The sequence below is a fragment of the Sus scrofa genome, chromosome 10 (assembly GCF_000003025.6).
Source record: "Sus scrofa isolate TJ Tabasco breed Duroc chromosome 10, Sscrofa11.1, whole genome shotgun sequence".
Lineage (NCBI taxonomy): Eukaryota > Metazoa > Chordata > Mammalia > Artiodactyla > Suidae > Sus > Sus scrofa.
Genome location: NC_010452.4, coordinates 19,825,574 through 19,853,023, shown reverse-complemented (window position 1 = coordinate 19,853,023; position 27,450 = coordinate 19,825,574). Strand labels below are relative to the sequence as shown.

At 45.0% G+C, this 27,450-nt stretch overlaps 1 protein-coding gene across 2 annotated transcripts in view; it reads left to right on the top strand.

The window, feature by feature from the left end:
• The window catches only part of TP53BP2 (tumor protein p53 binding protein 2), a 65,952-nt gene that overhangs the window by 36,860 nt on the left and 1,642 nt on the right, over window positions 1–27,450 (top strand). For both annotated transcript variants that reach the window (XM_013980098.2, XM_003130583.3), the window contains exons 4-17: window positions 1,596–1,678; window positions 4,206–4,307; window positions 6,245–6,419; window positions 7,453–7,634; window positions 7,994–8,158; window positions 8,504–8,732; window positions 10,006–10,116; window positions 10,717–10,865; window positions 12,498–12,963; window positions 14,600–15,375; window positions 16,950–17,087; window positions 18,260–18,393; window positions 22,049–22,215; window positions 25,897–26,096. In XM_013980098.2, the coding sequence (XP_013835552.1) occupies window positions 1,596–1,678; window positions 4,206–4,307; window positions 6,245–6,419; window positions 7,453–7,634; window positions 7,994–8,158; window positions 8,504–8,732; window positions 10,006–10,116; window positions 10,717–10,865; window positions 12,498–12,963; window positions 14,600–15,375; window positions 16,950–17,087; window positions 18,260–18,393; window positions 22,049–22,215; window positions 25,897–26,096 (3,077 nt within the window). The remainder of the gene's footprint in view (window positions 1–1,595; window positions 1,679–4,205; window positions 4,308–6,244; window positions 6,420–7,452; window positions 7,635–7,993; window positions 8,159–8,503; window positions 8,733–10,005; window positions 10,117–10,716; window positions 10,866–12,497; window positions 12,964–14,599; window positions 15,376–16,949; window positions 17,088–18,259; window positions 18,394–22,048; window positions 22,216–25,896; window positions 26,097–27,450) is intronic.

Sequence of the window (27,450 nt, the reverse complement as noted above, 5' to 3'; positions counted from 1 at the left end):
TGCTGCAGGCCATGGCACAGTGCAGAGAGGAGAGTTGAGGGAGTGTGACTTCGGTGTAAAATTCTTGGGTGTAAGAATGTTGGTAACACAGGTCGTAGAATTTCAGTTTTATTCTTTTTTTGGCTTTTTAGGGCTGCACCCACGGCACGTGGAGGTTCCCGAGCTAGGGGTCCAGTCAGAGCTGCAGCTGCTGGCCTACAGCACAGCCACAGCAACACGGGATCGGAGCCATATCTACAACCTACACCACAGCTCATGGCAATGCCAGATCCTTAACCCACGGAGCAAGGCCAGGGATCGAACCCACAACCTCATGGTTCCTAGCCGGATTCGTTTCTTCTGTGCCATGACAGGAACTCCCAGTTTTATTCCTTTAGTACAAATTGTAGGTACCCAGCAATTATTGGAGTGTGGGAGACCCCAGGCTTGACTTAGTCTGGCCTCTTTCACTCTACAGATGAGAAAGGCTGATACTTAGGGGTTAAATGACTTGTCAGAGGCCACACACCTAAAGGCAGAGCCAGGCGTGGAACTTGAGTCACCTCAGCCAGGCTGGCTCACAGGCCTTTCAGCATCACTGGTGTCTGTAATTTTATCTGAAATAAGCAGGTATTTTTTTCCCCCAAGCTGCCTCTTTTTGGTAGTTTTAAGTCAGCATCTGTATCTTATTTTTATTTTGTTCTTTATTTACATTATTGCTCATATCTTCTTTTCATGAATTCGTTGAATTTTACCTGTTCATCTAGGGGTTCAAATATCTCCCTCTGTCACGCTGGGTAAATTATTAACTAGCCTCTCAGTGGTGCCATATGCAGTTTCAGTGTGTCTGTAATGTGAGAAAAACAATCTGAAGATAAAGACGCTGTTTTCACATTGTTGCAAAACACCAGTGCCACATAGTGTCTAAATTGGGGTAAAACAGGATTGCTGCTCAGTGTCAACCTTTGTGGTGTAGACTTGGACAGTATCCACTAGCAGACTGTTTGCATGTTCAGAATATATATGATATTGTTTTATTGATTTGTTTTTCTGTCTTTTTTTTTTTTTTTTTTTTTTTTTTTTGGCGGGGGGCTTCACCCATGGCATAAGGAAGTTCCCAGGCCACGGGTCCAATCGGAGCTGCAGCTGCCTGTCTACATCACAGCCACAGCAACGCCAGATCCGAGCCACGTCTGCGATCTACACCACTGCTCACAGCAACGCCGGATCCCTAACCCACTGAGCGAGGCCAGGGATCAAACCTCAGTCCTCTCGGATACTAGTCGGGTTTGTTGCTGCTGAGCCACGACAGAAACTCCCGAACTCCTGTATTTTCTTCCTTTTTCCTCCTTTGGCATCTGACTCATCCAGCTTTTCTAGGAAATGGTTAGCGTGTAACATTTTCTAGTGCTGACTCTTCCCTGTTCCAAGCAAGGTTTTCCAGAACAGGCTGAATCATGAGACCGTAACTTCATTGCTACTATGAGCAAATATTTTATTTTCAACTTAAAATAGCAGAGCGCAGTAACAACAGAGCTCAGAAATGAACTGGGACTGAAAATTATCAGTCAACTCTAGTGTTAATGCATGTTAATGTTTCTGAATTTTGTGCTTAGGGGGTGGACCAAGGTCTCAGGATCCAAGTTTAAAAAGAAATGGTGTGAAAGTTCCGGGTGAGCATCGGAGAAAGGAGAATGGCGTAAGTGATCCTTGTTCCCCGTGCTGTGTATGTGCCGCTCAGATATATGTTTTTTTAACCTTTGAACTTCATTCACTGTTATTTTTTATTCGGTAGGTCATTAAGGATGGTCCCCCCCCCCTTTTTGTCTTTTTGCCTTTTCTAGGGCTGCTTCCCGCAGCATATGGAGGTTCCCAGGCTAGGGGTCCAATTGGAGCTGTAGCCGCCCATCTACACCACAGCCACAGCAACACCGGATATGAGCCTCCGCTTACAACAGTGCTGGATACTTAGCCCACTGAGCAAGGCCAGGGATTGAACCTGTGTCTTCACAGAGACTATGTCAGGTTCTTAACCCACTCAGCCACATGGGAACTCCTTTTTTAAAAAAAACAACTTTTTTTTTGTCTTTTTAGGGCTGTACCCGAAGCACATGGAGTTTCCCAGGCTAGGGGTCCAATCGGAGCCGTAGCCCGCCTACACCACAGCCACAGCAACGCCGGATGGTTAACCCACTGAGCAAGGCCAGGGATCAAACCTGCAACCTCATGGTTCCTAGTCGGATTCGTTAACCACTGAGCCATGATGGGCACTCGGACTCTTTTTATCTGAATTTGCTCAGCATGATTACTTTGAGATTCATCCATTTCCTTGTGTGTTTTACTGCCGAGAGGTGTTTTGTTGTCTGGTTATACCACGACTTATCCCTTCCTCTAATGATGGACATTTGGGTTGTTTCCGTTTTATTCCAAATCAAGCTCCAGTGGATATATGATCACATGTCATTGTATGGACATATGTTTTTATTTCTCTTAGGAGTGGAATGGTTGAGTCATATGGTAGCTATATGTTAACTTTTTAAGAAGCTGCCAGACTGTTTTCCAAAGTGATAGTTTTATTTTATATTCCCCATCCGAGAGTTCTGGTTTTTCCACATTCTTGCCTACATTCAGTATGGATGGTCCTTTTAATTTTGGCTATTTAATAGGCATGTAGCAGTATTCCATTGTGGGTTTTTTTAATTATTAAAGGATAGTTGATTTATAATGTGCCAATTTCTGCTGTTCAGCAAAATGACTCCATATGATTATATATGTATATATGTATTTTCTTGAAAATTTTTAAAAAATCATTTGTATCATTTATATTGTGGTTTTAACTTGTTATTTCTTTAATGGCTAAGGATGTTGGGCATCTATTGTCATGTGCTTATTTGACACTTGTCTATCATCTTTGGTGAAGTATCTGTTGGACTCTTTTGCTTATTTTTTTCTTTTGCTTATTTTTTTGGATTGTTTGCTTTATTATTACTGAGTTTAAGAGGGGTTTTTGGTTTGTTTTTTAATAGGGCCACTCCCATGGCCTATGGAAGTTCCCAGGCTAGGGGTCAAATCGGAGCTTTAGCTGCCGGCCTACACCACAGCCACAGCCGCTTGGGATCCGAGCCCCATCTGTGACCTACACCACAGCTCACGACAATGACGGATCCCTGACCCGCTGAGCGAGGCCAGGGATCGAACCTGCGTCCTTATGGTTACTAGTTGGATTTGTTTCTGCTGCGCCACAGCAAGAACTCCTAAGAGTTCTTTGAATATTCTGGATCGATCCAAGTTTTTTTATGAGCTAGATGATTTGCAAATATTTTTTCCAGTCTATGACTTGTTCTTAATTTTAATAAGGATCATTGATCAGCTTAGAAGTGCTTTAGTTTTAGATTTTACATCTAAGTCTATGATCCGTTTTGAGTTAATATTTGCCTGAGGTGTGAGAAGGTTCCTTTTGTTTTTTGTAGGTGGACATCCAGTTGTACAAGCAGCATTTCTTGGAAAGACTCTTCTTTCTCCACTCGCTTGCTTTTTTTCTAAGATCAGTTACCCCCAAATCAATGTTGGGTTAAGGATCTGGCGTTGTCTCTGGCAGCATGGGTTAAATCCCTTGCCTGGGAATTTCCATATGCCACTGGTGTGGCTAAAAAAAAGCTTTGTTTTCAATTTCTAGTTGTTGTTAATGTATAGGAATACAATTGATTTTTGCATGTTGATCTTTTTCTTGCCTTCTTGCTAAATCACTTACCAGTTTTAGGAGCTTTTTTGTAGATTCTGTAGAATTTTCTCCATAGATGATTATGTTGTCTTTGAGTAGGAAAAGAAACGTCTTCCTTTCCAACATAGGTATAATTTCTTTCTTTTTTTTTAGGGCTGCATCTGAAGTATATGGAGGTTCCCAGCTGAGGGGTTGAATGGCAGCTACAGCTGCCAGCCTATACCACAGCCACAGCAACGTGGAATCTGAGCCACATCTGCGACTTACACCACAGCTCATGGCAACACTGAATCCTTAACCCACTGAGCGAGGCCAGGGATCGAACCTGTGTCCTCATGGAGTAGGTTTTACATCTTAGTAAGTCAATGTGAAGGTATTAGTATTATGGAAGAAAAATGGCTGAATAATTTTGTCTTGATTGGTTCAAGTAATACTAATAAATAGACCTTTGAGGGAGGAATTTCTGTGATTGTTTGATGGTAATGTTTGCAATTTTTTAAAACAGGTTCATAGTCCTAGGATGGATCTGACTCTTGCTGAACTTCAGGAAATGGCCTCTCGCCAACAGCAACAGATTGAGGCCCAGCAACAAATGCTGGCCACTAAGGTAATGTGTTTCTTTTTTTCTTTTTTTTATGATTTTTTAATTTTTTTCCATTACAGCTGGTTTACAGTGTTCTGTCAGTTTTCTACTGTACAGCAAGGTGACCCAGTCACACACACATATATACATTCTTTTTCTCACATTATCAGGCTCCATCATAAGTGACTAGATATAGTTCCCAGGGCTACACAGCAGGATCTCATTGCTTAGCCATTCCAAAGGCAATAGTCTGCATCTATGTATCTTTTTTCTTTTTTTTTTTGGTCTTTTTAGGGCTACACCCATGGCATATGGAGCTTTCCAGGTGAGGGGTTGAATCGGAGCTGTAGCTGCCGGCCTGAACCGTAGCCACAGCAACTTGGGGTCCAAGCTGCATCTGCGACCTACACCACAGCTCATGGCAACGCTGAATCCTTAACCCACTGAGCGAGGCCAAGGATCAGACCTCTGTTTTCATGGATGCTAATCAGATTTGTTTCTGCTGAGCCACGATGGGAACTCCTATTACTCAGTTTTAGTTAAAAGCTTCATTGTTTTTTTTTTTTAAGAAAATTTTGCATTTTATTTCGTATTAAAAGGGAATCCATGCACAAGAAATTCACGGATTTAGAATCCATTTCTTACATAAAAAAATTTTAACTGTAATTTTACAGGATAATTGTTGAAACTGGCTACTGAAGAAGCACTGAACATGACTTTTTAAAAATTTCATCATTTACCTTGCTTTGGATAATAGTTTAAAAAGAAGTATCCTGAGCTTGATGAAATTTCTCTAAAATCTCTTTGTCCATTCCTTTTTTTTTTTTTTTTTTTTTTTTTTTTGTCTTTTTGCCATTTCTTGGGCTGCTCTCGAGGCATATGGAGGTTCCCAGGCTAGGGGTCTAATCGGAGCTGTAGCCACCAGCCTACACCACAACCACAGCAACACAGGATCCGAGCCACATCTGCAACCTACACCACAGCTCACGGCAACGCCGGATCCTTAACCCACTCAGCAAGGGCAGGGATCGAACCCTCAGCCTCATGGTTCCTGGTCGGATTCGTTAACCACTGAGCCACAACGGGAACTCCTTAACAGCTTTCTTTTATTGCCTCCCATGTCTCCGTGAGCGCCTTCTTAAAATTACAACCACAGTTCATGAAAACTAGTTCCAGGATCACTGCTTGCTTGCTGCACAAGAACCACTTGGATTAAAAATGCTGATTCCAGGAGTTTCCATAGCTCAGCAGAAACAAAACTGAGTAGCATCCATGAGGATGCAGATTCAATCCCTGGTCTCGCTCAGTGGGTTAAAGATCCGACGTTGCCATGAGCTGCAGTGTAGGTCGCAGACGTGTCTTGGATCTGGCATGGCTATGGTTGTGGCTGTGGTGTAGGCCAGCGGCTACATCTCCAGTTCAACCCATAGCCTGGGAACCTCCATAAGCCACCGATGTGGCCCTAAAAAGACAAAAAATACACACACACACACACATATATTGATTCCAGAGTCCCATTGTGGTTCAGCAGGTTAAGGACCCAACATAGTGTCCCTGAGGATGCAGGTTTGATCCCTGGCCTCGCTCAGTGGGTTAAGGATCTGGCGTTGCCGTGAGGTGCAGGTCACAGATGTGGCTCAGATCCCGAGTTGCTGTGGCTGTGACTTGCCCTGGCAGCTACAGCTCCATTTTGACCCCTAGCCCGGGAACTTCCATATGCTGTAGGTGCAGTCATAAAAAGAAAAAAAAAATACTGATTCCTGGATCTTACTCTCCGAGAGATAGATTCAGGGTTGGGCCTGGAGTGTCTGAGTTTTATGACCCCAGGTGGTTCTGATGGCCGTGTGTAGGACAGATGAGGAGACCAGAGCCTGCAACCAGTGCACCTCGGTCTGGGCATCTCAGGGTTAGTGGGTCTGCCTGATCAAAATGACATGTCTGATGATGGCTTATATCTTAAGGAGCAGCGCTTAAAGTTTTTGAAACAGCAAGATCAGCGTCAACAGCAGCAGGCCGCTGAGCAGGAGAAGCTTAAGCGACTCAAAGAAATAGCTGAGAATCAGGAAGCTAAGCTAAAAAAAGTGAGAGCACTGAAAGGCCACGTGGAACAGAAGAGGCTGAGCAACGGGAAACTTGGTGAGCTGCCAGTCGTTTACTTCAGTTCGAAATGCTCAGTGCTGCACGTGCAGCTGTCTGGGTGTGAGCACACACGCTTGTGTGGGGCATTTATATAAATGTGTAGTCAGTGAGGAGAATAACATGAGACTTTGTATGTAGATTGCTTTTTTGTGTTTCGTCTTTTTAGGGCCGCACCCATTCACAGGCTAGGGGTTGAATCAAAGCTGTAGCTGCTGACCTACGCCACAGCTCACAGCAATGCCAGATCCTTAACCCACAGAAAGCAAGACCAGGGATCGAACCAGCATCCTCATGGATACTAGTCGGGTTCATTAACCATTGAGCCCCAACAGCAACTCCTAGATCACTTTTAAAAGCATTTTTTGGGGAAATTTTGATGCTGCTGGTTCCCCTGAATTTAATTCAGCTGTTGAGTATTTTAAACAAGAGTTCCGTGTTCCTTTTTAAAAATATAGTAGTAGTAGTTTTGTTCTCCTTCTAAATGTTTTTGATGGAAAATTTGATGAAGGCAAGGATTTTTATTCATGTAATAGATATGTCTATTATAGTTCCATTTTCATTAAAATTTTAGTGATTTGACTTAGAGATTTCTCTGCTGATTTCAGTTACTTATAAAAGAAATAGATTGGGGAGTTCCCTTCATGGCTCATTAGTTAACTAACTTGACTAGGATCTATGACAACTTGGTTTGGATCCCGGCCTCACTCAGTGGGTTAAGGATCTGGCGTTGCCGTGAGCTGTGGTGTAGGTCACAGATGCGGCTCGGATCCTGTGTTGCTGTGGCTGTGGTGTAGGCTGGTGGCTACAGCTCCGATTAGACCCCTAGCCTGGAAACCTCTGTATGCCATAGGTATGGCCCTAAAATAGCAAAAAAAAAAGGAAGAAAAAAAGAAATGGTTGGTTCTAGGATATTTCTGAAAAATTTCTGGACTTTTTGTGAGAGAGGTTATGGTCCAGCATGGTTGCCTGGGAAGTGGTCCATTCTCATTTTTCTTTTCAACCATTGTTGCTTTTCTTGTTCTTACTTTAGTGGAAGAAATTGAGCAGATGAATAGTTTGTTCCAGCAAAAGCAGAGGGAGCTCGTTTTGGCCGTGTCCAAAGTGGAAGAACTCACAAGACAGCTAGAGATGCTCAAGAATGGCAGGATTGACGGTCACCATGACAACCAGTCCGCGGTGGCTGAGCTCGATCGGCTGTACAAGGAGCTTCAGGTAAATCGCTGCGACCTGTGGCATGCGGTGGCACCTCCACATAATGGGCAGGTGGGGCCTGGATTTCCGCTTCTTTTCCTTCAAGCAGGAAGAGGGAGGAAGACCTAAACCCCGCGGAATCCAGAATAAACTTTATAGAACCTCAAACAGGAAATCTGAGGCGTTCCTTAGGACCACAGTGGGTGGTCCAACCCTTAAATTTAAACTATGAAGGGAGAAGCGTGAAGGGACCTTTACATTTTTAGAAATTATGTAATAGTGGACCTTGTGATTATCCGTTTGAGAAATTTTTCTTCCTCCTCCTTGGCTACCTTCTAAACCCTCCCCCCCCCCCCCCCCCCCGGCTTCATTTTATTCAGTTAAGAAACAAGCTGAACCAGGAGCAGAATGCCAAGCTGCAACAACAGAGGGAGTGTTTGAATAAGCGCAATTCAGAAGTGGCAGTCATGGACAAGCGTGTTAATGAACTCAGGGACCGGCTGTGGAAGAAGAAGGCGGCGCTGCAGCAGAAAGAGAACCTTCCAGTATGTGCGCTGTTGGCAGGACGGGGTGGGGGGTGGGGGGTGGGGGGTGGGCGGGATGACCCACCCCGTGCGGTCCGTCCTGGCGGCGCATCCTGGGGAGGAGCCGGGCCTGTGGCTGCTCCGAGAGAACCCGCGGTTCCTGTCCTTGTAACATCATCGCCTGCGCAGCTCCGCTCTTCATTTGGATCCTTGTAAAAACGTGCGACGCGCGGTCCCTGGGGGCGGTTCCGTGGGGGGACGTTTCTGGCTGGATCCTGAAAGTGCCGATTTTAGACATTCCCATTTAGGGACATGTCACGGATCCCGCACGACGTGTAACCCTCCAGCCCTGTGCTTTCTCCTAAGGTTTCGTCTGATGGACACCTGCCCCCGGCGGGGGCGTCGGCGCCGAGTCGCGTGGCCGCCGTCGGGCCCTACATCCAGTCGTCCACCATGCCCCGGCTGCCTTCGCGGCCCGAGCTGCTGGTGAAGCCAGCCCTGCCCGACGGGCCCGGGGCCCCCCAGGCTTCCGAGGGGCCCATGAAAGTCCAGACACTACCCAACATGAGATCTGGGGCCGCTTCACAAGTGAAAGGTAAGACTAGTCATGTCCAGGTCCTTCCACGGCTCAGCTGCTGCCTCACACACTAGGCTCTGTCCCCAAGGGTGCGTCCTAAAAACGGTATCTTTCTCCCCCACCCCCACCTTCTGGTGAGATCCTAACAATCTCCTTGTGTTCTTTAGGGCTAAGAAACTTACCATTTCTTAACCCCAGATAATATTGTTCTGTTCAGGACACAAAACATACTATTTTTGAAAACATTTTGATTGTTTTGAATTGCTTTAAAAAAAAAATCCTTCTTATTAAGGAAATTTTGATCTGATATTAATAGCTGGAGGCTTTTCTTGTCATGTAAAAACGCCGGCTGTGTGTGTGTCGTGGCATCCTCTTTACAGAAGGTGAGGTGGTGGGTCCTTTCTGCTGAGGATGGCTGTTTCCTGTTTGTATGTGCTTCTGCCTGTGAATTCACCTGCTGAGAACTATTATTATTTTCTTGTTATTTTTTTTTCTGGATGTTATTTTTTTATATAGCTTTTTTTAAATTACTCAGTTACAGTTGTAGTTGTACAACGATCATTACAACCAAATTTTATAGCATTTCCAACCCAAAGCCCCAGCACATCCCCCCACCTCCCAACCTGTTTCATGATCATTTTTAGAAGGAAGGTAAACGTATTGGGAGATAAAACTGAGAGTCATGGAGGCACCTGCTGTAGTGATCTCTGCATTCTGTGTGTTGTCCTCGGATGCTTGGGGAAGGGGGAAATGCAAGCCAGAGTTTTATTATAGGGTGAGCTGCAGGAAAAGCAGGGCAAAAACATTCTGTAATGACTCTATCATTCAGAGCCCTGGAGGAAAAAATAATAGCCAGGATTGTCTCTTTTTTTGAACCACTGTCATGTGCAAGTAATAGCTAACTTCAAAATTATTTAGTATTTTGCTGTCATTACCATGGTGAAGCAGTAGTGCCGCACAGTCTGGGTGTTATCGTTGAAAGAATTCCTTTCTGTTTTGTTTCTATAAGAAACAGTAAAAGCTCTGACTTGGGAACTTAAATATCAGCGTAGGAAAAAACCTGAATACTCTGTTTTCTGTTGATGGTGATTCCTTTGAGTGAGCGGGAGCACTCTTAAATTACAGATTACAGATGTAAAAATCTATTATTTTCAAAGTAAGTCGACTGGGATTGTTGTGAATCTGAAATTTAAACCTGTTTCTAGAGATTAAACTTCTTAGCAACAGAGTGAACCAGTATGCAGCTCTTCTCGAGTGCGGGGTTACCTGTGGCTGCTCTTCTGCATTCTAGGCTCTAAAATCCACCTGCTTGGCCCTGATTGGACGCCTCCAAATGCAGATCTTTTCTCGAGCCAGTCCTCTGCCTCTGCGCCTAAAAGCTCTGGGAATGCTCCAGACCAAGGTGAGGTTTTCTTATGCTGCTCCTGGGCCTTCAATTCTGGCCAGCTAAACAGTCTGTATCTTCTTTTGTAGATAGATTATTTTTTATCGTGTTAAACCAAGGGGCCGTGTTTCTTTCCAGAACACCTTCGATTAGCCAGGAAATTAAGGTGGTAGCACTGTCATGTTGAGTTATTCTTGAATCAGCTTAATTTCAAAATAGGAAAGCATTGGCGTTCCCTTCGTGGCTCAGCAGAAACAAATCTGACTAGTATCCATGAGGTTGCAGGTTCGATCCCTGGCCTCACTCACGGGGTTAAGGATCCAGCATTGCCATGAGCTGTGGTGTAGGTCACGGACGTGGTTTGGATCTGGCGTTGCTGTGACTATGGCGTAGGCCAGTGGCTACAGTTCCCATTCGACCCCTAGCCTGGGAGCCTCCATTTGCTGGAGGTGTGGCACTAAGAAGACCAAAAAAGGAAAAAAAAAAAAAAAAAGGAAACCGTTTAGTGTGTACAGGTTTTCAAAAAGACTGAGGAGAGAGAAACATGCGTGAATAAGAAATATTATTACAAGTTTGATTTTCAGTGTGACTTTTTTTTTTCCTTTTCTCTGCCTTCAGCTGATGATGGGGAGGTTCCGCTGAGGGAGAAGGAGAAGAAAGTGCGTCCCTTTTCGATGTTTGACACAGTGGACCAGTCTGCTGCCCCACCCGCCTTTGGTACCCTGAGGAAGAACCAGAGCAGTGAGGATATCTTGAGAGATGCTCAGGTGCTTAAGGATATCCCAGTTTTAAGGTTTAATGGTGACTCTATATGCATTTCTTTTAGAAGAGAGAAAGTATTGTGTAAGGGAGAGGACGAAAACCAAATATATCTGGAAGATGAGAACATAGAAGAATGTTCTCTTATTTTCAGTTCTGTTGCCTGAGTATATTTGTTTTCTTTCTTTCTTTCTTTCTTTCTTTGTTTATTTGTCTTTTCGCCACTTCTAGGGCTGCTCCCACGGCATATGGAGGTTCCCAGGCTAGGGGTCGAATCGGAGCTGTAGCCTCCGGCCTACGCCAGAGCCACAGCAACACGGGATCCGAGCCGCATCTGTGATCTACACCACAGCTCACGGCAACACCGGATCGTTAACCCACTGAGCAAGGGCAGGGACCGAACCTGCAACCTCATTGTTCCTAGTCTGATTCGTTAACCACTGTGCCATGACGGGAACTCCTCTTTCTTTCTTTTTTGGGGCTGTACCCACGCCATATGGAGGTTCCCAGGCTAGGGATCGAACCAGAGCTGTAGCCTCCGGCCTACGCCACAGCCACAGCAATGCGGGATCCGAGCTGAGTCTGCAACCTATACCACAGCTCACGGTAACGCCAGATCCCTGGCCCACTGAGTGAGGCCAGGGATGGAACCCACAACCTCATGGTTCCTAGTCGGATTCATTTCTGCTGCGCCACGACGGGAACTCCGCTTGAGGAGTATGTTTGTGATCTCATTATATCGGAGAATAACCGACATACTTGCTTCTGGGTCATATTTTGTGGGATTCTCTAAAAAAATATGAGTGCCTTGGAGAACACCATATTTGTACTTACCTTGTTTCTTCAGAATTTGGAGCTGAAGTTATGTGCAGCAAGATGATGGTGAATTGTCTGTAACTGTTAGGACCCCAGTCTTTGACAACCAAGCTGTGGCTGGGTGCTCCATGTTGGGAGTTTTGTGTTTTGTGGGTTTTTTTTTTTTTTTAATTTTTTTTTAACCCCATGGCCCTGATGGCATGAAGTTCCGATGAGCGGGAATGGTTTTCAGTTGTTGGTGTCAGCCGTGAGTGTCACGTGGTGGCGATTACAAGTTTCCAAGTGGGCCCTTACATGTGCCCAGATAGGATGGAGCAAGACGGAGGAAATCACACAGGGAGGGAAGTGTACTGCATTATGGAAGGCCCTTTTACAAATAGGATTAAATTCAGAGAGTTACACCTTTTTAAAATTTATTTTATTTTATTTTTGCTTTTTAGGGGTGCGCCTGCAGCATATGGAGGTTCCCAGGCTAGGGGTCAAATCAGAGCGACAGCTACCGGCCTACACCACAGCAGTGTGGGATCCAAGCGGGATCGAGCCACATCTGTGACCTACACTGCAGCTCACAGCAACACTGGATCTCCAACCTACTGTGAGCAAGGCCAGGGATCGAACCCGTGTCCTTATGGATACTAGCTGGATTCGTTTCTGCCACGCCACAATGGGAACTCCCGGTTAAACCTTTTTAATGATTTTAAAACGTAGGGCTGGTCTTTTCAGTCTGTACTTGACACTTGGGAGAGTCAGATTGTCTTGAACATCTGTGTACCCAGTTATACAGTGTTCTAACTCGCTTTGTGTGTGTGTCTGTGTGTTTACAGGCCGCAAATAAAAATGTGGCTAAAGTACCACCTCCTGTTCCATCAAAACCAAAACAGATTAATTTGCCTTATTTTGGACAAACGAATCAGTCGCCGTCAGACATCAAGCCAGATGGAACTGCTCCGCAGTTGGCGACAGCAGTCGCGTCCATGGGAAATAAACCCAAACCGGCAGGGCAGCAGCAGAGGGTCCTGCTGGCCCCTGGCGGACCTTCGATTGGCCAAGCGGACCAGGCCCACCCTCCAGGTTCTAAGCAAGAAAGTCCTCCTGCTGCCGCCGTGCGGCCCTTCACGCCTCAGCCATCCAAGGACACGCTCCTCCCGCCTTTCAGGAAACCCCAGACGGTGGCCGCCAGCTCCATATACTCCATGTACACGCAGCATCAGGCACCCGGGAAGAACTTCCAGCAGGCCGTGCAGAGCGCCCTGACCAAGTCCCACACCCGGGGGCCGCACTTTCCCAGCGGTAAGATTCTCCAACTCCTTTTCGCCCGCATGGATGAGTTTCCGTCCTGCCAGCAGATAAGCAGGGTGATTTGTACCTGTGTCGAACGATGCTGTTGTTCTAAGAGTTGGGCTCAGTTCTGGCTCCTGTTCTTCTTTGGGAGTTTGAACGAGTTGATGCTGAGTGTCAGCTACGGCAGGTGACTGGTGAATAAAATGAAATGTAAGCCTCATGAAATAAATACGAAATGGGAAATAAATGTGAAGTAATCAAAGGGATGAAACAGGTGAATAAAACCTGTAGTAAGAACATAGCCTTCAACATGGAATAACCCATGTGCATGTGTTTCCTGCTCGTGGGAAAAAGTGGGGAAAAATGCCTGCAGGTCATCACTGTGCGAGAGGCTGTGTCTTTGCTGCACAAGTTCCCCAGCCAGGGATGGAACCTGGACCACAGCAGTGACAAAGCCAGATCCTTAATCTGCTGAGCTACTAGGGGAACTCCTGTGGCTTTTTTTTTTTTGAAGTTCCCTACTGTATTTTAAGTTGTTCTAATGAGAACACAGCTCCTAGATTACTTGTGTTATATACACAATCTGGCAATTTGTTGGGTTCTTTCTAAGAGTCATAAGTTTGTGGAACAGACTCAATTCACTATGTTATAATTAAATGAAGATGGCTTTCTCGTTGTGAAATAAGCGCATAGTGGTGCCCAAAAGGTCATGAAAGTTAACTCCGCAGCAAAGAATTGGTACATATGCTACATCTCACTCTTGCCTTTTCATGAGTCTCTGGTAAAAACGGCTAACAATCATTTGGGAATTAAATAATTATGATCTAATTAGAATGTCTGAGGGGGAATAGTTTTGGTCGGTATAAGTGGTCATTAATAGTTTTGTATTTTTCTCACACTCATATTTCGTATGATTTCTCACAGTTATTTACTTTGGAAAGTATGAGAGATGGGATGGTGTTTGTTTTGTTTTTAACCTGGACGCATGAAAAAAATCAACAGTTTTCGTTGCTGCTAAATTCTTTTCATATTTTGACGTTTTAAATTTGGGGGCTGTGGTCAGTGATTTCTTATAATTTTTTTTTGTGTGTGTGTCTTTTTAGGGCCGCACCAGCAGCATATGGAGGTTCCCAAACTAGAGGTCACATCTGAGCTACAGCTGCCAGCCTACACCACGGCCACAGCAATGCCAGATCCGAGCCGCATCTGCGACCTACACCACAGCTCTCGGCAACGCCAGATCCCTGACCCACTGAGTGCGGCATCCTCATGGATGCTAATCAGATTCGTTTTCGCTGAGCCACGACAGGAACGCCTATATTTTAACATTTTAAATTTGGGGGGCTGTGGTCAGTGATTTCTTACAGTCATAACTTCTTTATTAAGGAAGGTAAAATAATGACATAAAATAATGGTGCCTGTTTACAATCAGTGAGGGTTTTGAGTCCGTAATAAGTTTATTATGCAACGATGGAAACCTCACTTTGCTGTTTGTGATTTTAAAAAATTAGTTGTATTGAAGGGTATTATGTAACAGCAATGGAATTAAGAGAGGCTTTCATCATTGTTAGCTCTGTCTGTTGTTTGCTAGGTTTGTTTAATTAATACTCATCAAGGCTTTTTTTCCCCTTCCAATTCCAATTAGTATATGGCAAGCCTGTGATTGCTGCCGCCCAGAACCAGCAGCCACTCCCAGAGAACATTTATTCCAATAACCAGGGCAAACCTGGCAGCCCGGAGCCCGAAACAGACCCCGTTTCTTCCGTTCAGGAGACCCATGAAAACGAAAGAATTCCTCGGCCCCTCAGCCCAACCAAACTGCTGCCTTTCTTATCTAATCCTTACCGCAACCAGAGTGACGCTGACTTAGAAGCCCTGCGAAAGAAGCTGTCTAATGCCCCACGGCCCCTAAAGAAACGCAGCTCTATCACAGAGCCAGAGGGTCCCAATGGGCCCAACATCCAGAAACTTCTGTACCAGAGGACCACCCTCGCCGCCATGGAGACCATCTCGGTCCCAGCGTACCCATCCAAGGCCCCCTCTGCGACTGCCAGCCCCGAAAGCCCGGGGGAGATCCAGAATCCCTACTTACACGTGGAGCCGGAGAAGGAGCTGGTCGCTCTGGCCGCGGAGCCGGGGGCCCCCGAGGGAGCCGGGGGCGCCAGCACAGAGGGCAGCGACGCGCCAGCCCCTCCGCCGGGCCTCGAGTACGTGCCCGAAGGGCTCCCGGACAGCAGCCCCAGTTTCCAGGACAGGGTGGAAGAGCCGAACCCAGAGGCCCCCCCTCTGCTCGAAGTGTACCTGGAGGAGTACCCCCCGTACCCGCCCCCGCCGTACCCGTCTGTGGAGCCCGAAGGCCCCGGGGAAGACTCGGGCAGCTTGAGGCCACCTGAGATCACGGGCCAGGGGTCCCTGCCTCCTGTAAGTAGTGCGGTGGCTCGTGGTGGCGGCAGAAGCCCTTTGTCTTGTCACAGCCTTGTAGGTAGTTGACAGTCACTACTCAGCAAAGCACCAGCGAGCACTCGGAGCCATTTGCGAAAGACGGCTTGTGTTTAAACTGCCTGTCGTAGCGAATGCCTCTTATTTCATAGTTCCCTTGGTGCAGAGTGGATCTGATCAATGTCATCAGGAGTTCCCATCGTGACTCAGCAGTTAACAAATCCGAACTAGGAACCATGAGGTTGTGGGTTCGATCCCTGACCTCACTCAGTGGCTTAAGGATCCAGCATTGCCGTGAGCTGTGGTGTAGGTCACAGATGCAGCTTGGATCCTGCTTTGCTGTGGCTGTGGTGTAGGCTGGCAGCTGTAGCTCGGATCAGACCCCTAGCCTGGGAACCTCCATATGCCGTGGGTGTGGCCCTAAAAAGGCAACACACACACACACACACACACACACACAAAGTTATCAAAATGTAGTATATTCAGTATGCAAAACATTTTTTCTTTCTAGGAGGAAACCTTTTGTGAAGGACACAGAGTTTTGCTCTTCAACCTGTAAATACCCTGTTTGTTGTTTCTTCTTTAGCTGATGTCACCCACTGGGGACACAACACTCAACAGACAATGAATGAAAAGACCTCACTGGGTCCTCTCCCCACCCCCCCACCCCCCGCTTAAGAGCTGCACCTGCTGCATATTGAGGTTCCCAGGCTAGGGGTCGAATCAGAGCTGCAGCTGCCAGCCGAAACCACAGCCACAGCAACACCACATCCGAGCCACATCTGCGACCTACACCACAGCTCATGGCAACACGGGATCCTTAACCAATCGAGTGAGGCCAGGGATCGAACTGGTGTCCTCGTGGATACTAGTCGGGTTCGTTACTGCTGAGCCACCACGGGAACTCCAGACTAAAAATCTTAATTGTTCACCTTAATAATATGCCCTGAGGAGGTGTTGTGTTGTGAAATTTGAAAGAAAAGAGGCCGGATTACTCAAATTTGAATTCAGCTCTGATGTGTATTGCTGGTGTGCCTCAATTTCCTTATCTGTAAAATGGGAGCATAGGAGTTTCCTGAGGAACGAGTGATAATTATTCTGTAAAGGTTAGCTATCACAGTGCTGGGTTTGTGCTCTTGTCCCGTTTAATCCTGTGGGATTTGTTCTACTATATCAGGTAAAGACCAGTCTTGGCTAATTTTGATCCTTGACACAAAACCAGCCTACTTACTGATTACAGATTTTTCTACTCGTAGCGTGGGGTTACCCTATGTAGTTTCACTAGGTCTTAAAGAGTTAAATTCTTCCCACTTTATATGGGTAGATTCACTAAGCTATGTGTTATGATTTATATACCTTTTTGAATAATGTTATATACTTTAATAAACTGTGCTAAATGTATATTTTTAAAATTCCTTTTACTAGTAACTAAGCTATTCTTTTTCCCTTTTTTGTTGGTTTTTGTTTTTTGTTTTTTTGGATTTTTTTTGTTTTGTTTTTTTCAGTCTCTTTTGCTTAGACCCGGATCCTTCATTTTCTGTGCATTTCTTCCCCAGGGCAAGAGGACAAACTTGCGGAAAACGGGTTCAGAGCGGATTGCTCATGGAATGAGGGTGAAATTCAACCCCCTTGCTTTACTTCTGGATTCTTCTTTGGAGGGAGAATTTGACCTCGTACAGAGAATTATTTATGAGGTATGATTGAATTAGTACATTTCTCAATATGACCTGGCATTTTGTTTTAAAGCTCTCATCAGAATCCTGCTTTAGAGAAATTATACTTCTAAAGTGTTCTCTTGGAGTTCCCGTTGTGGCTCAGCAGTTAACAAACCCGACTAGCATCCATGAGGATGTGGATTCGATCCCTGTCCTCACTCAATGGGTTAAGGATCCAGTGTTGCTGTGAGCTGTGATGTAGGTCACAGAGGCGGCTAAGATCCTGTGTTGCTGTGGCTGTGGTGTAGGCCGGCACCAATAGCTCCTAGTTGACCCCTAGCCTGGAAACCTCCATGTGCCATGGGTGCAGCCCTTGAAAAGACAAAAAGGCAAAAAAATAATAAATCGGTAAATACATGAATGAATAGTTTTCTTTTTGGGGAGGGGGTGGTTGAGAGGAACTTTTGAGCGGGCGTTGCCGTGGAAGTTCTGTTTTCACTAGGGGTACTTTTCTGTCTCCTTTAAAAATTGCTCCTGTGTGGATGGGTCCTTGACAGTGTTGCAATGCAGATGTGCTCCCTGCTTTTCAGAAGCCTGCCATTTAAGATATTTTTAGTTGACCTTCTTCCCTCTCTATGGCAAATGTGACTGCTCCTTAGACACTAATTTGTGGTGGGACGTTGGAGGGTAAATAAACAAAAAATGACTGTAAGCCTACAGTTTCTGGGACTTTTCCAGTTTTTCAAAACACCTTTTTATAGTGAGTGCCTACTTAATGTCTGTCTCATTTCTAGAACTGTTCCGGGTATCCTTTTCTTGGCTTCTGTAGGTCTAAATTATGACTGAAAAAATACAAGAGTTGGAGTTCCCATTGTGGTTCAGCGGGTTAAGAACCTGACTAGTATCCATGAGAATGAGAGTTCAATCCCTGGCCTCGCTCCATGGGTTAGGGTTCCAGCATTGTCATGAGCTGCGGTGTAGGTCGCAGATGCAGATCAGATCTGGCATTGCTGTGACTGTGGTATAGACCGGCAGCTGCAGCTCCAATTCGACCCCTAGCCTGGGAACCTCTTTTTGGCCGCAGGTGCAGCCCTAAAAAAAAAAAAAAAAAGTCTTTTTTTGTTTTCTTGATGCTAAGGAGTCCGTGATTCGTTGACCGTTAAAGTGACAAGAAATGTGAGTGACGGCCACCTTTCTGATTGACATTATAGGTTGATGACCCAAGCCTGCCCAACGACGAGGGCATCACAGCTCTGCACAACGCGGTGTGTGCAGGTCACACGGAAATTGTGAAATTCCTGGTACAGTTTGGTGTCAATGTCAATGCTGCCGACAGTGACGGATGGTAAGATCTTCCTTGAAATGCCGCTCAAGCCTCAGTCGTATCTGCTGTGTCGGCCAAGAATGAGCCGCGTGGTGGGTACTGTTGGAAGGCGAAGACGGGTGTCTGCCCTCAGGCCGCCTGCCTCTAGAAAGGGAGACGCGGCTGCCACTTAGGGAATTCACGTGTCCTCACGTAACCGTCCTCTCACTCCTGTTCTGGAAGCACACGAGATGCTTTGGCCTTCTGTAATAAACGTTAGAATGCTCAGCAAGGGGTACCCAGTTCACGGGCGTGTTTCAGCACATTTGAGAAAGGCGGATTTAACCAGGGTCCCCTACTCCCGGAAACTTCTGTGTGTTTCTAAAAAGGGATTGTAATTGGTTACCTTTCCCAAATATTTTTGACCATGACATCCATTTTCCATGGAGCATTTTTTCTTGAATGATTTTTATTTTTTTCCATTACAGTTGGTGAACAGCGTTCTGGCAGTTTCCTGCTGTAGAGCAAGGGGACCCAGTCACGCATATGTATTTACATTCTTTTTCTCACGTTATCGTGCTCCGTCATGAGTGACTGGATAGAGCCATGGAGCATTTTCTGGAACTGCTGTGTGCCTAAAACCCAGAGATACTCTTGTAAATGATGAATATTATTGTTCATGGGATAATATATTATTATTAACTAAGAATAATGAAAGTCCAAATAAGATACCATGGAGTTCCTGTTGTGGGGCAGCAGGAATGAATCCAACTAGGATCCATGAGGATGTGGGTTCCGTCCCTGGCCTCACTCAGTGGGTCAGTGATCCAGCATTGCTGTGAGCTGTGGTGTAGGTCACAGACGTGGCTGGGACCCTGTGTTTCTGTGACTGTGGTGAAGGCCGACAGCTCCAGCTCCAATTCAGCTCGTAGCCTGGGAACTTCCATATGCTGTGTGGCCCTAAAAGCCAAAAAAAAAAAAGATACTGTCACTATTGATAACTGTAATTGAATGGATAATAAATTTTATATTTTATTTTTTGAAAAAATACAGTTTTAAATTATGATATGCTTTTTTGGGAAAAATACCAAAAATTTATTTTTTTCTATACAAGAGAAATTTACCTTGTAATTACACTATATTTATTCACGTATTCTAATTGTATAGCCTCTTTTCTCTCAGTAAGGACATAATTATAATAACAAATTTACATGCATACACATGTAAGTTGCAGACACCCATATGCATAGATTTGGAAAAGCCTCATCTTCTACCATATGGCTCTGACTCATTAATTGTGACTGTCTCCTTGCTGGACATATAGATTGTTTTCCAATTTTTAATTCATTTGCTATAAATAATGCTTGGAGAAGCATTTTGGTTACAATTAAAAAAAAGTTGTAGGAGTTCCCATCATGGCTCAGTGTTTAACGAGTCCGACTGGGAACCATGAGGTTGCGGGTTCGATCCCTGGCCTCGCTCAGTGGGTTAAGGATCCGGCATTGCTGTGAGCGCAGATGTGGCTCAGATCCCAATTTGCTGTGGCTATGGTGTGTGCCGGCAGTCGTAGCTCCAATTTGACCCCTAGCTTGGGAACTTCCATATGCTGCAGGTGCAGCCCTAAAAAAAAAAAAAAAAAAGTTATTATAAAATATGATAAAATATTGGCTCTAGGATTACCATCGTGCCTCAGCAGGTTAAGAACCGAACTAGTATCCATGAGGATGTAGGTTCGATCCCTGGCCTCGCTCAGTGAGTTAAGGAGCTGGTGTTGCTGTGAGCTGTGGTGTAGGTCACAGCTGCAGCTCCACATTCATCCCTCGGCCTGGGAACTTCCAAATGTTACAGGTGTGGTCATAAAACATATATCTCTGGAGTTCCCGTCGTGGCGCAGTGGTTAACGAATCCGACTAGGAACCATGAGGTTTCGGGTTCGATCCCTGGCCTTGCTCAGTGGGTTAACGATCTGGCGTTGCCGTGAGCTGTGGTGTAGGTTGCAGACGCGGCTCGGATCCCGCGTTGCTGTGGCTCTGGCGTAGGCCGGTGGCTACAGCTCCGATTACACCCCTAGCCTGGGAACCTCCATATGCCGCGGGAGCGGCCCAAGAAATAGCAACAATAATAACAACAACAACAAAAAGACAAAAAAAAAAAAAAAAAAAAAAAAAAAAAAACATATATCTCTGTTCCCTGTGCTGTCCGTCACATCCTGGTAGCTTACATATTTTATCCACGGTGGCTCGTACCTCCTAGTCCCTGACTCCTGCTGTTTTCTGACTCACTTCATTCTCCCTCCTGGTTACTACCAGTTTGTCCTCTGTATCTATGAGTCTGTTTCTGTTTTGTTATGTTCATTTGTTTTTTTTCCTCAGTTTCCACATATAAGTGATCACATATAATATTCGTCTTTGTTATGCCTAACGTTTTAGGTTTAACTTCGTAAGTACAGCAGATTCTTAAATGTGTCACAATGTGTTTGTTTCCCTAATATTGGGAGTTCCAGTTACGTATAATTTTTCATTATTAAAAAAGCCATGCTTGAAAGTCTGCGTAGGAGTTCCCGTCATGGCGCAGCAGAAGTGAATCCAGCTAGTAACCGTGAGGTGGTGGGTTCCATCCCTGGCCTCACTCAGTGGGTTAAGGATCTGGTGTTGCCATGACCTGTGGTGTAGGCAGAGACGCGGCTCAGATCCCGTGTGGCTATGGCATAGACCAGCAGCTGTAGCTCTGATTTGGCCCCTAGCCTGGGAACCTCCATGAGCTGCAGATACGGCCCTAAAAAGCAAAAAAAGAAAAAAGAAAAAATCTGTAGTAATAAATGAAACTATTAATGATAGTGTTCTGAGATGGAGGGTGGGGAATACAATATATATATTTTTTTACTAAAGACCCAAGGGAATGAAATGATGAGGGGAGGGAAGAAAAGAGTTAAAGGAACGAAATCTCATGTGTTTTAGGGCCTGATTAACACTCTCAATCCCATCTTCTGAGTTGGGGCAGTGGTCCTGGCTCTCATCCTTTGCTGGGAGTCTGGAGTCATTGGTGATACATTCTAAAATCTTTGAGATGCTGGAGAAGGTTCTCGGTCCTGGTCGTGAGACGTTCCTGCTGACCATGGCTAACATAGATTGACATATGTATTTTACAGTCATTTTTCTAGTCTGAATTGAATTTGAATTTTTTTCCAGTTGAGGGTTAATTGAGATTTTTAAAATGTTGGCTAAAAGTAGTTCTTTATGTGCAGCTTTTAAATCCTTCAAAATTGGTGGTGATAAAGGGATATTGAAAAACACATATTTTGAATGAAGGCCTGTTTTATTTAAAGCCTTAGGTCCTCCACTCTGGCAGAAACAATTTGTGCTGGGTCCTCCAGAATGTAGAACTAAATACATTTTATCCTGCTTTAGATGATTATACAACTTTCACATCCTTTCCCTCATTTCTTTGATTTCTTTTGCCTTCTGCAGTGCCCTAGCCCCAACTTTTTCTTTTGTGGCTATAAGTCTCCAGTGGGCTCAAGTGTCTCTGTTTAACTGAGTTGTTAAAAAAAAACAAAAACAAGAACGCGTAAGAGGTTTTCAGAAGAAAGGGCTTGGTAGGCACCGGCCTCGAGAACTTTCTTTACAGACATTCTGTCCCAGCAGGTGCCGTTCAGTTTAGGAACGCATCTCTCACCACGCTGTGTCCTCCTGCACAGGACCCCGCTGCATTGCGCTGCCTCCTGTAACAACGTCCAGGTATGCAAGTTTTTGGTGGAGTCAGGGGCCGCTGTGTTCGCCATGACCTACAGTGACATGCAGACGGCCGCGGATAAGTGCGAAGAAATGGAGGAAGGCTACACCCAGTGCTCTCAGTTTCTCTATGGTATGGAACTGGTTTGACTTACATGTATTGATTATTGCATTAATTGCCCCTGGGTCTGTCCAGGGTATAACTGGAGAAATGTCTTTCTTACTTGGGAAAGCCTTTTTGTGTTGTACATAGTCCTGGGCATTGAAAATAGGGCAGCCTGGGTCACACACGTGAATGCCGCCTCTGTGTGTGCGCCTAGAAACAGCTATTGTCAGGGACGTCTTCAACCACAAAAGACAATGACATGGTATTGAAGCTGGCAGTATCAGTGGCTTTTGACCATCAAAAGCTCCTCTAGTAAGGCATCAGTACTTAGTGAGTGATGCTGTAATTTTGCACACAAGTAAACAGCTCCACTCCTTCTAAGATGACCCAGAGGAATGCAGCTTTGGAATAAGAAGCCAACTGATGCAGGTTTTCTTGCGAAATCAAACTTGGCACGAAGTCACAGAAAAGGCCGCACATGCTTTCGAGCTGATTCTTCTAAGCTCTTTTGTTCTCTTGGTTTTGAATCTCTGATTTTAATGGATAACCTCCGCTCTGTACCTAGAGAAAAATGGACGGGAGGTTTCGGATGGATGGATATTGGGTGCAAGTCTTAGGAGGTGAGGTGAATGTTTCTTTTTAGTCTGGCTTGAGAGGAATTGAGAAGGGGAAGAAACAGAGACCAATGAGCGGGTCCCAGGACCCCAGACCACTCCAGGCTCAGACACGGAACGATGCCTGAGATTAAACTTAGGTCTTCTCCATTTGACTGTTTCTGTGTCTCACGAAGCCTGTGTTCAGGCTCTAGGAGAGAAGGGAGGGGCTCAGAGGAAGACCCACAGGCTGCAAGTGCTCTTCCTCATCTCTCAGCTCTTTTTACTGTTGATGTTTATGACCACTTACTGCTCATGTTCTGATCTCTAGGTCAAGGAATAATTTTGATATATGAACATATTTTGAAATCAGTGATACATTAAAATGCATTTTTTTATATTAAACATTGGCAATTCAGCTGTGTTTAAGTATGGAATGTGATTTTTATTTTTTTCTTAAATTTTTTATTATAGTTGATTTACAATGTTCTGTCAATTTCTTCTCTACAGCAAAGTGATCCAGCCATATAGATACAGATATAGATATATTCTTTTTCTCACATTATCCTCCATCATACTCCATCACAAGTGATTGGATATAGTTCCCTGTGCTGTACAGCAGGATCTCATGACTTATCCACTACAAATGCAATAGTTTACATCTACTCACCCCAAACTCCCAGTCCATCCCACTCCCTCCTCTTCCCCCTTGGCAACCACAAGTCTGTTCTCCAAGTGCATGAGTTTGTTTCTTTTCTGTAGACAGGTTCATTTGTGCCATATATTAGATTCCAGATAAAAGCGATATCATTAAAAAAGTGATATCATATGGTATTTGTCTTTCTCTTTCTGACTGACTTCACTTAGTATGACAGTCTCTCATTCCATCCATGTTGCTGCAGATGGCATTTTTTCTTTTTTATGGCTGAGTAGTATTCCATTGTGTATATGTACTATATCTTTTTTTTTTTTTTAGGGCCACACTTGCGGCATCTGGAGGTTCCCAGGCTAGGAGTCAAATTGGAGCTGTAGCCGCTAGCCTATGCCACAGCCACAGCCACAGCCACAACATTGACGTGATCTGTGCCGCATCTGTGACCTACACCACAGCTGACGGCAGCGCCAGATCCTTAACCCACTGTGCGAGGCCAGGGATTGAACCTGCATCTTCACGGATGCTAGTCAGATGCGTTTCTGCTGAGACGCGACAGGAACTTCCTCCTTGCATTTTCGAGCATCTTTCTAGAAATGGAATTGCCATGTCACGGGGATGCAGGTCAAGCAGAGTTCCTTTTGCTCCATTTTCCCTTTGACCCTTAGTAGATGTGGAATCCTATCTCCTTGTGGCTTTCATCTGCATTTCCCAAATTACTAGTGAGATGGAGCATGTTTTTAGGATCCCTCAGAATTTTTTTAAAACAGTGATTTTTTTTTTTTTTTTTGTCTTTTTAGGGCTGCACCTGCAGCATATGCAGGTTCCCAGGCTGAGTCTAATCAGAGCTACAGCTGCCGGCCTACACCACAGCCACAGCAACTTGAGATCTGAGCCTTGACTGCGACCCACACTATAGCCCACAGCAACGCTGAATCTTTAACCCACTGAGCAAGGCCAGGGATTGAACCCACAACCTCTTGGTTAAATAGTTGGATTCGTTTCCACTGCATCACAACGGGAACTCCTAAAACAGTAATTCTTACCTCTTGGTTTAGTTAATAGCAGAATAATGATTTCCATGCCTTCTGTGGACGCCCATGCCACATGATAGATATGATAAAGACTCCCATGCCTCATGATTTCTTGGAAATGAGACTCAGGTTGGTATTTTGAGTACACCATTCCCGTCCCAAGCAGGTAATGACTAGCCAGCTTTAACACTTTGCGGAATTGCAGTTCTATCAAGTCTTATTGTCGTTGTGATCCTCATTGTCATGCTTTGCATGTGTTACTTAAACAGGAAAGTTGGAAATTTACTCGTCCCCAATAGTGGAAACCTGACCCTTTCGATTGGCAGAGCCTCCTTTTGGAAAAGAACGATTTAATTTCTTGTTTAATTTTTGCTCAGCGTGCATGAGGTAGCATATGCTACGTTGTATTCATTGCTACAGGAAAAATAAGTTCATAATTAATAATTAGGCTTGTGTAAATTGAACAGCCTGACTTTTCAAAAGTAAACAGGTATTTTCTTGGCATTTCTCAAAAGATGAAAATAATAATGAACTGACTGCTCAGGACATTATCATTATCATCTGATTCCTTCTCCTCTTTCCCTACAATGCCTGCCCGTTAATGCTTCTTACTCCTCGTTAGCATTGCCCCCCAGGATAGGAAGGGATAAACGGAAAAAGGTAAAACCTAAAGTTGTAGTTATTTGCATTTCTGTTACTAACTGTGGTGGAAAATGGACATTTGGGTTTTTTTTTCCCCTCTCCAATTTGTAGATTTCAGTATCTTATAGCTTGCTGATTCTCATTATTATAGAATTGACTATATGTAGGCTTTTATATCATGTCTAATATACCTGGTCATACTTCTGCATTCTAACATTTTATATAATTTTTTGGCTTTATTTTCCCCATTTGGAACTTGATAGAGGCCACTTTAGTAGGCACTGCTGGTCTTTTTTGTCCGTCTGCTCTTAAGTTTTAGGTAAAGAACAAAAATATCTCCTAGTCATTACACCTAGTGGGTGGGCTGAAATTTGGCAGATGGAGCATTCACTTTTTTAATATCCTAGACTTGAACAGTTCTTTTTCTTTTCTTCTTCTTCTTCTTCTTCTTCTTCTTTTTTTTTTTAAAGTCCTGGGTTTGTAACAGTGTGTGTATTCCAACTAGTTTTAAGGTCTGAGTAAGACTAGTTTTGAAAGCGTCCTTATCAGGTGTTGGATAGTTTCGAGATGCTAGTGGAGGTTAACTTGTCTTTTTCATGTTCCCTCTATGCTGCTGGCCTTCCTCTCCCCCTCAGGCCCCGGGAAGTTTATTTATGGAATGATCAGTGTAGCAGCTCTGCCATTCCGAGGTGTCCCCGCTCCTTCTCCTTTGGCCTGGTGGGGCTGTACGTCCTTACCTCGGTGTCCTCGCGTTACATGGCCTGTACTGTGTCTTGCATGGTTTTAGGTGTTCAGGAGAAAATGGGCATAATGAATAAAGGCGTCATTTATGCACTTTGGGACTATGAGCCTCAGAACGATGACGAGCTGCCCATGAAGGAAGGGGACTGCATGACAATCGTCCGCCGGGAGGACGAAGATGAGATCGAGTGGTGGTGGGCCCGCCTGAACGATAAGGAGGGATACGTTCCCCGAAACTTGTTGGGGGTAAGTGAGCCTTTTTTTTTTTTTTTTGCTTTTCAGGGCTGCACCTGCAGCATATGGAGGTTCCCAGGCCAGGGGTTGAATTGGCTACAGCCGCCCGCCTACACCACAGCCACAGCAACGTGGAATCCAAGCGGGATTGAGCCGCATCTGCGACCTACACCACAGCTTGCAGCAATGCCGGATCCTTAATCCACTGAGCTAGGCCAGGGATCGAACCCACGTCCTCGTGGATACTAGTTGGGTTGAGCCACGAAGGGAACTCCAATTGAACCATGTTTTTAATGGGTCAGAGAGGGAGGACCTTTGAGGAAACTGCTGGCATTATGGAGACAGCACAGTCTGCTGCCTTTTGTTAGACATGGGAGTTAACCTTTTTTTTTTTTTTTTTTTTGTCTTTTTGCTATTTCCTAGGCCACTCCCGCGGCATATGGAGGTTCCCAGGCTAGGGGTCGAATCGGAGCTGTAGCCACCGGCCTACACCAGAGCCACAGCAACATCAGATCTGAGCGGCACCTGTGACCTACACCACAGCTCACAGTAACGCTGGATCCTTAACCCACTGAGCAAGGGCAGGGACCGAACCCGAAACCTCATGGTTCCTAGTCGGATTCGTTAACCACTGCACCACGACGGGAACTCCGAGTTAACCTTTTGATAGTCTTAAATTGAGGCTTAAAGCCACATTGTCAGTGATTCCTATTAGGATTGGCCTCACATTTACGTTTGTCAGCCCCTGGAGATCAGGGGTCCTGCCTACATTAATAAATAAAATCAACATAATTGTATCCTGTGATGGGCATTGAACTTACGACATTTGAAATAAATTTTGGATTTGTTTGAATCAGAATTTGCAAATTTGCTAGAGAGCTCGAATAAGCATTAAGAGTTAAGATTCTTTGTTCGTTCCTATTGTTTAGATTTTTTTTCCCTTGGGCCACGCCCACAGCACGTGAAAGTTCCCAAGCCAGGGATTGAACCCGTGCCGCAGCAGACACCCCAGCGGCTGCAGTGACAGCGCTGGATCCTTAAACCGCTGCGCCACAAGAGAACCCCCTTACTGTTGGATTTTATGTTTCATAACAACCAAGAAAACGAACAAATCACATGAGCACATATAAACCAATAATAAGTCTATATTATTATGAAGGGACCGCTGTCATGAGGTGGACATTCTCGGGAAAGGAAATGGCATAAAGTTGAGTGTTTAGTCAGAGGCTCAGATATAAGTTTAGAAAATCGTATTGGCCCAGTCTCTTTCCTCACAGAGAAGAATCATCCTTGATAGAACATGAGTCCATCACAGCTTTCCAGTTCCAGCTGGACGTCTGCCTTGCTTTCAGTAACCTTTCCCCTT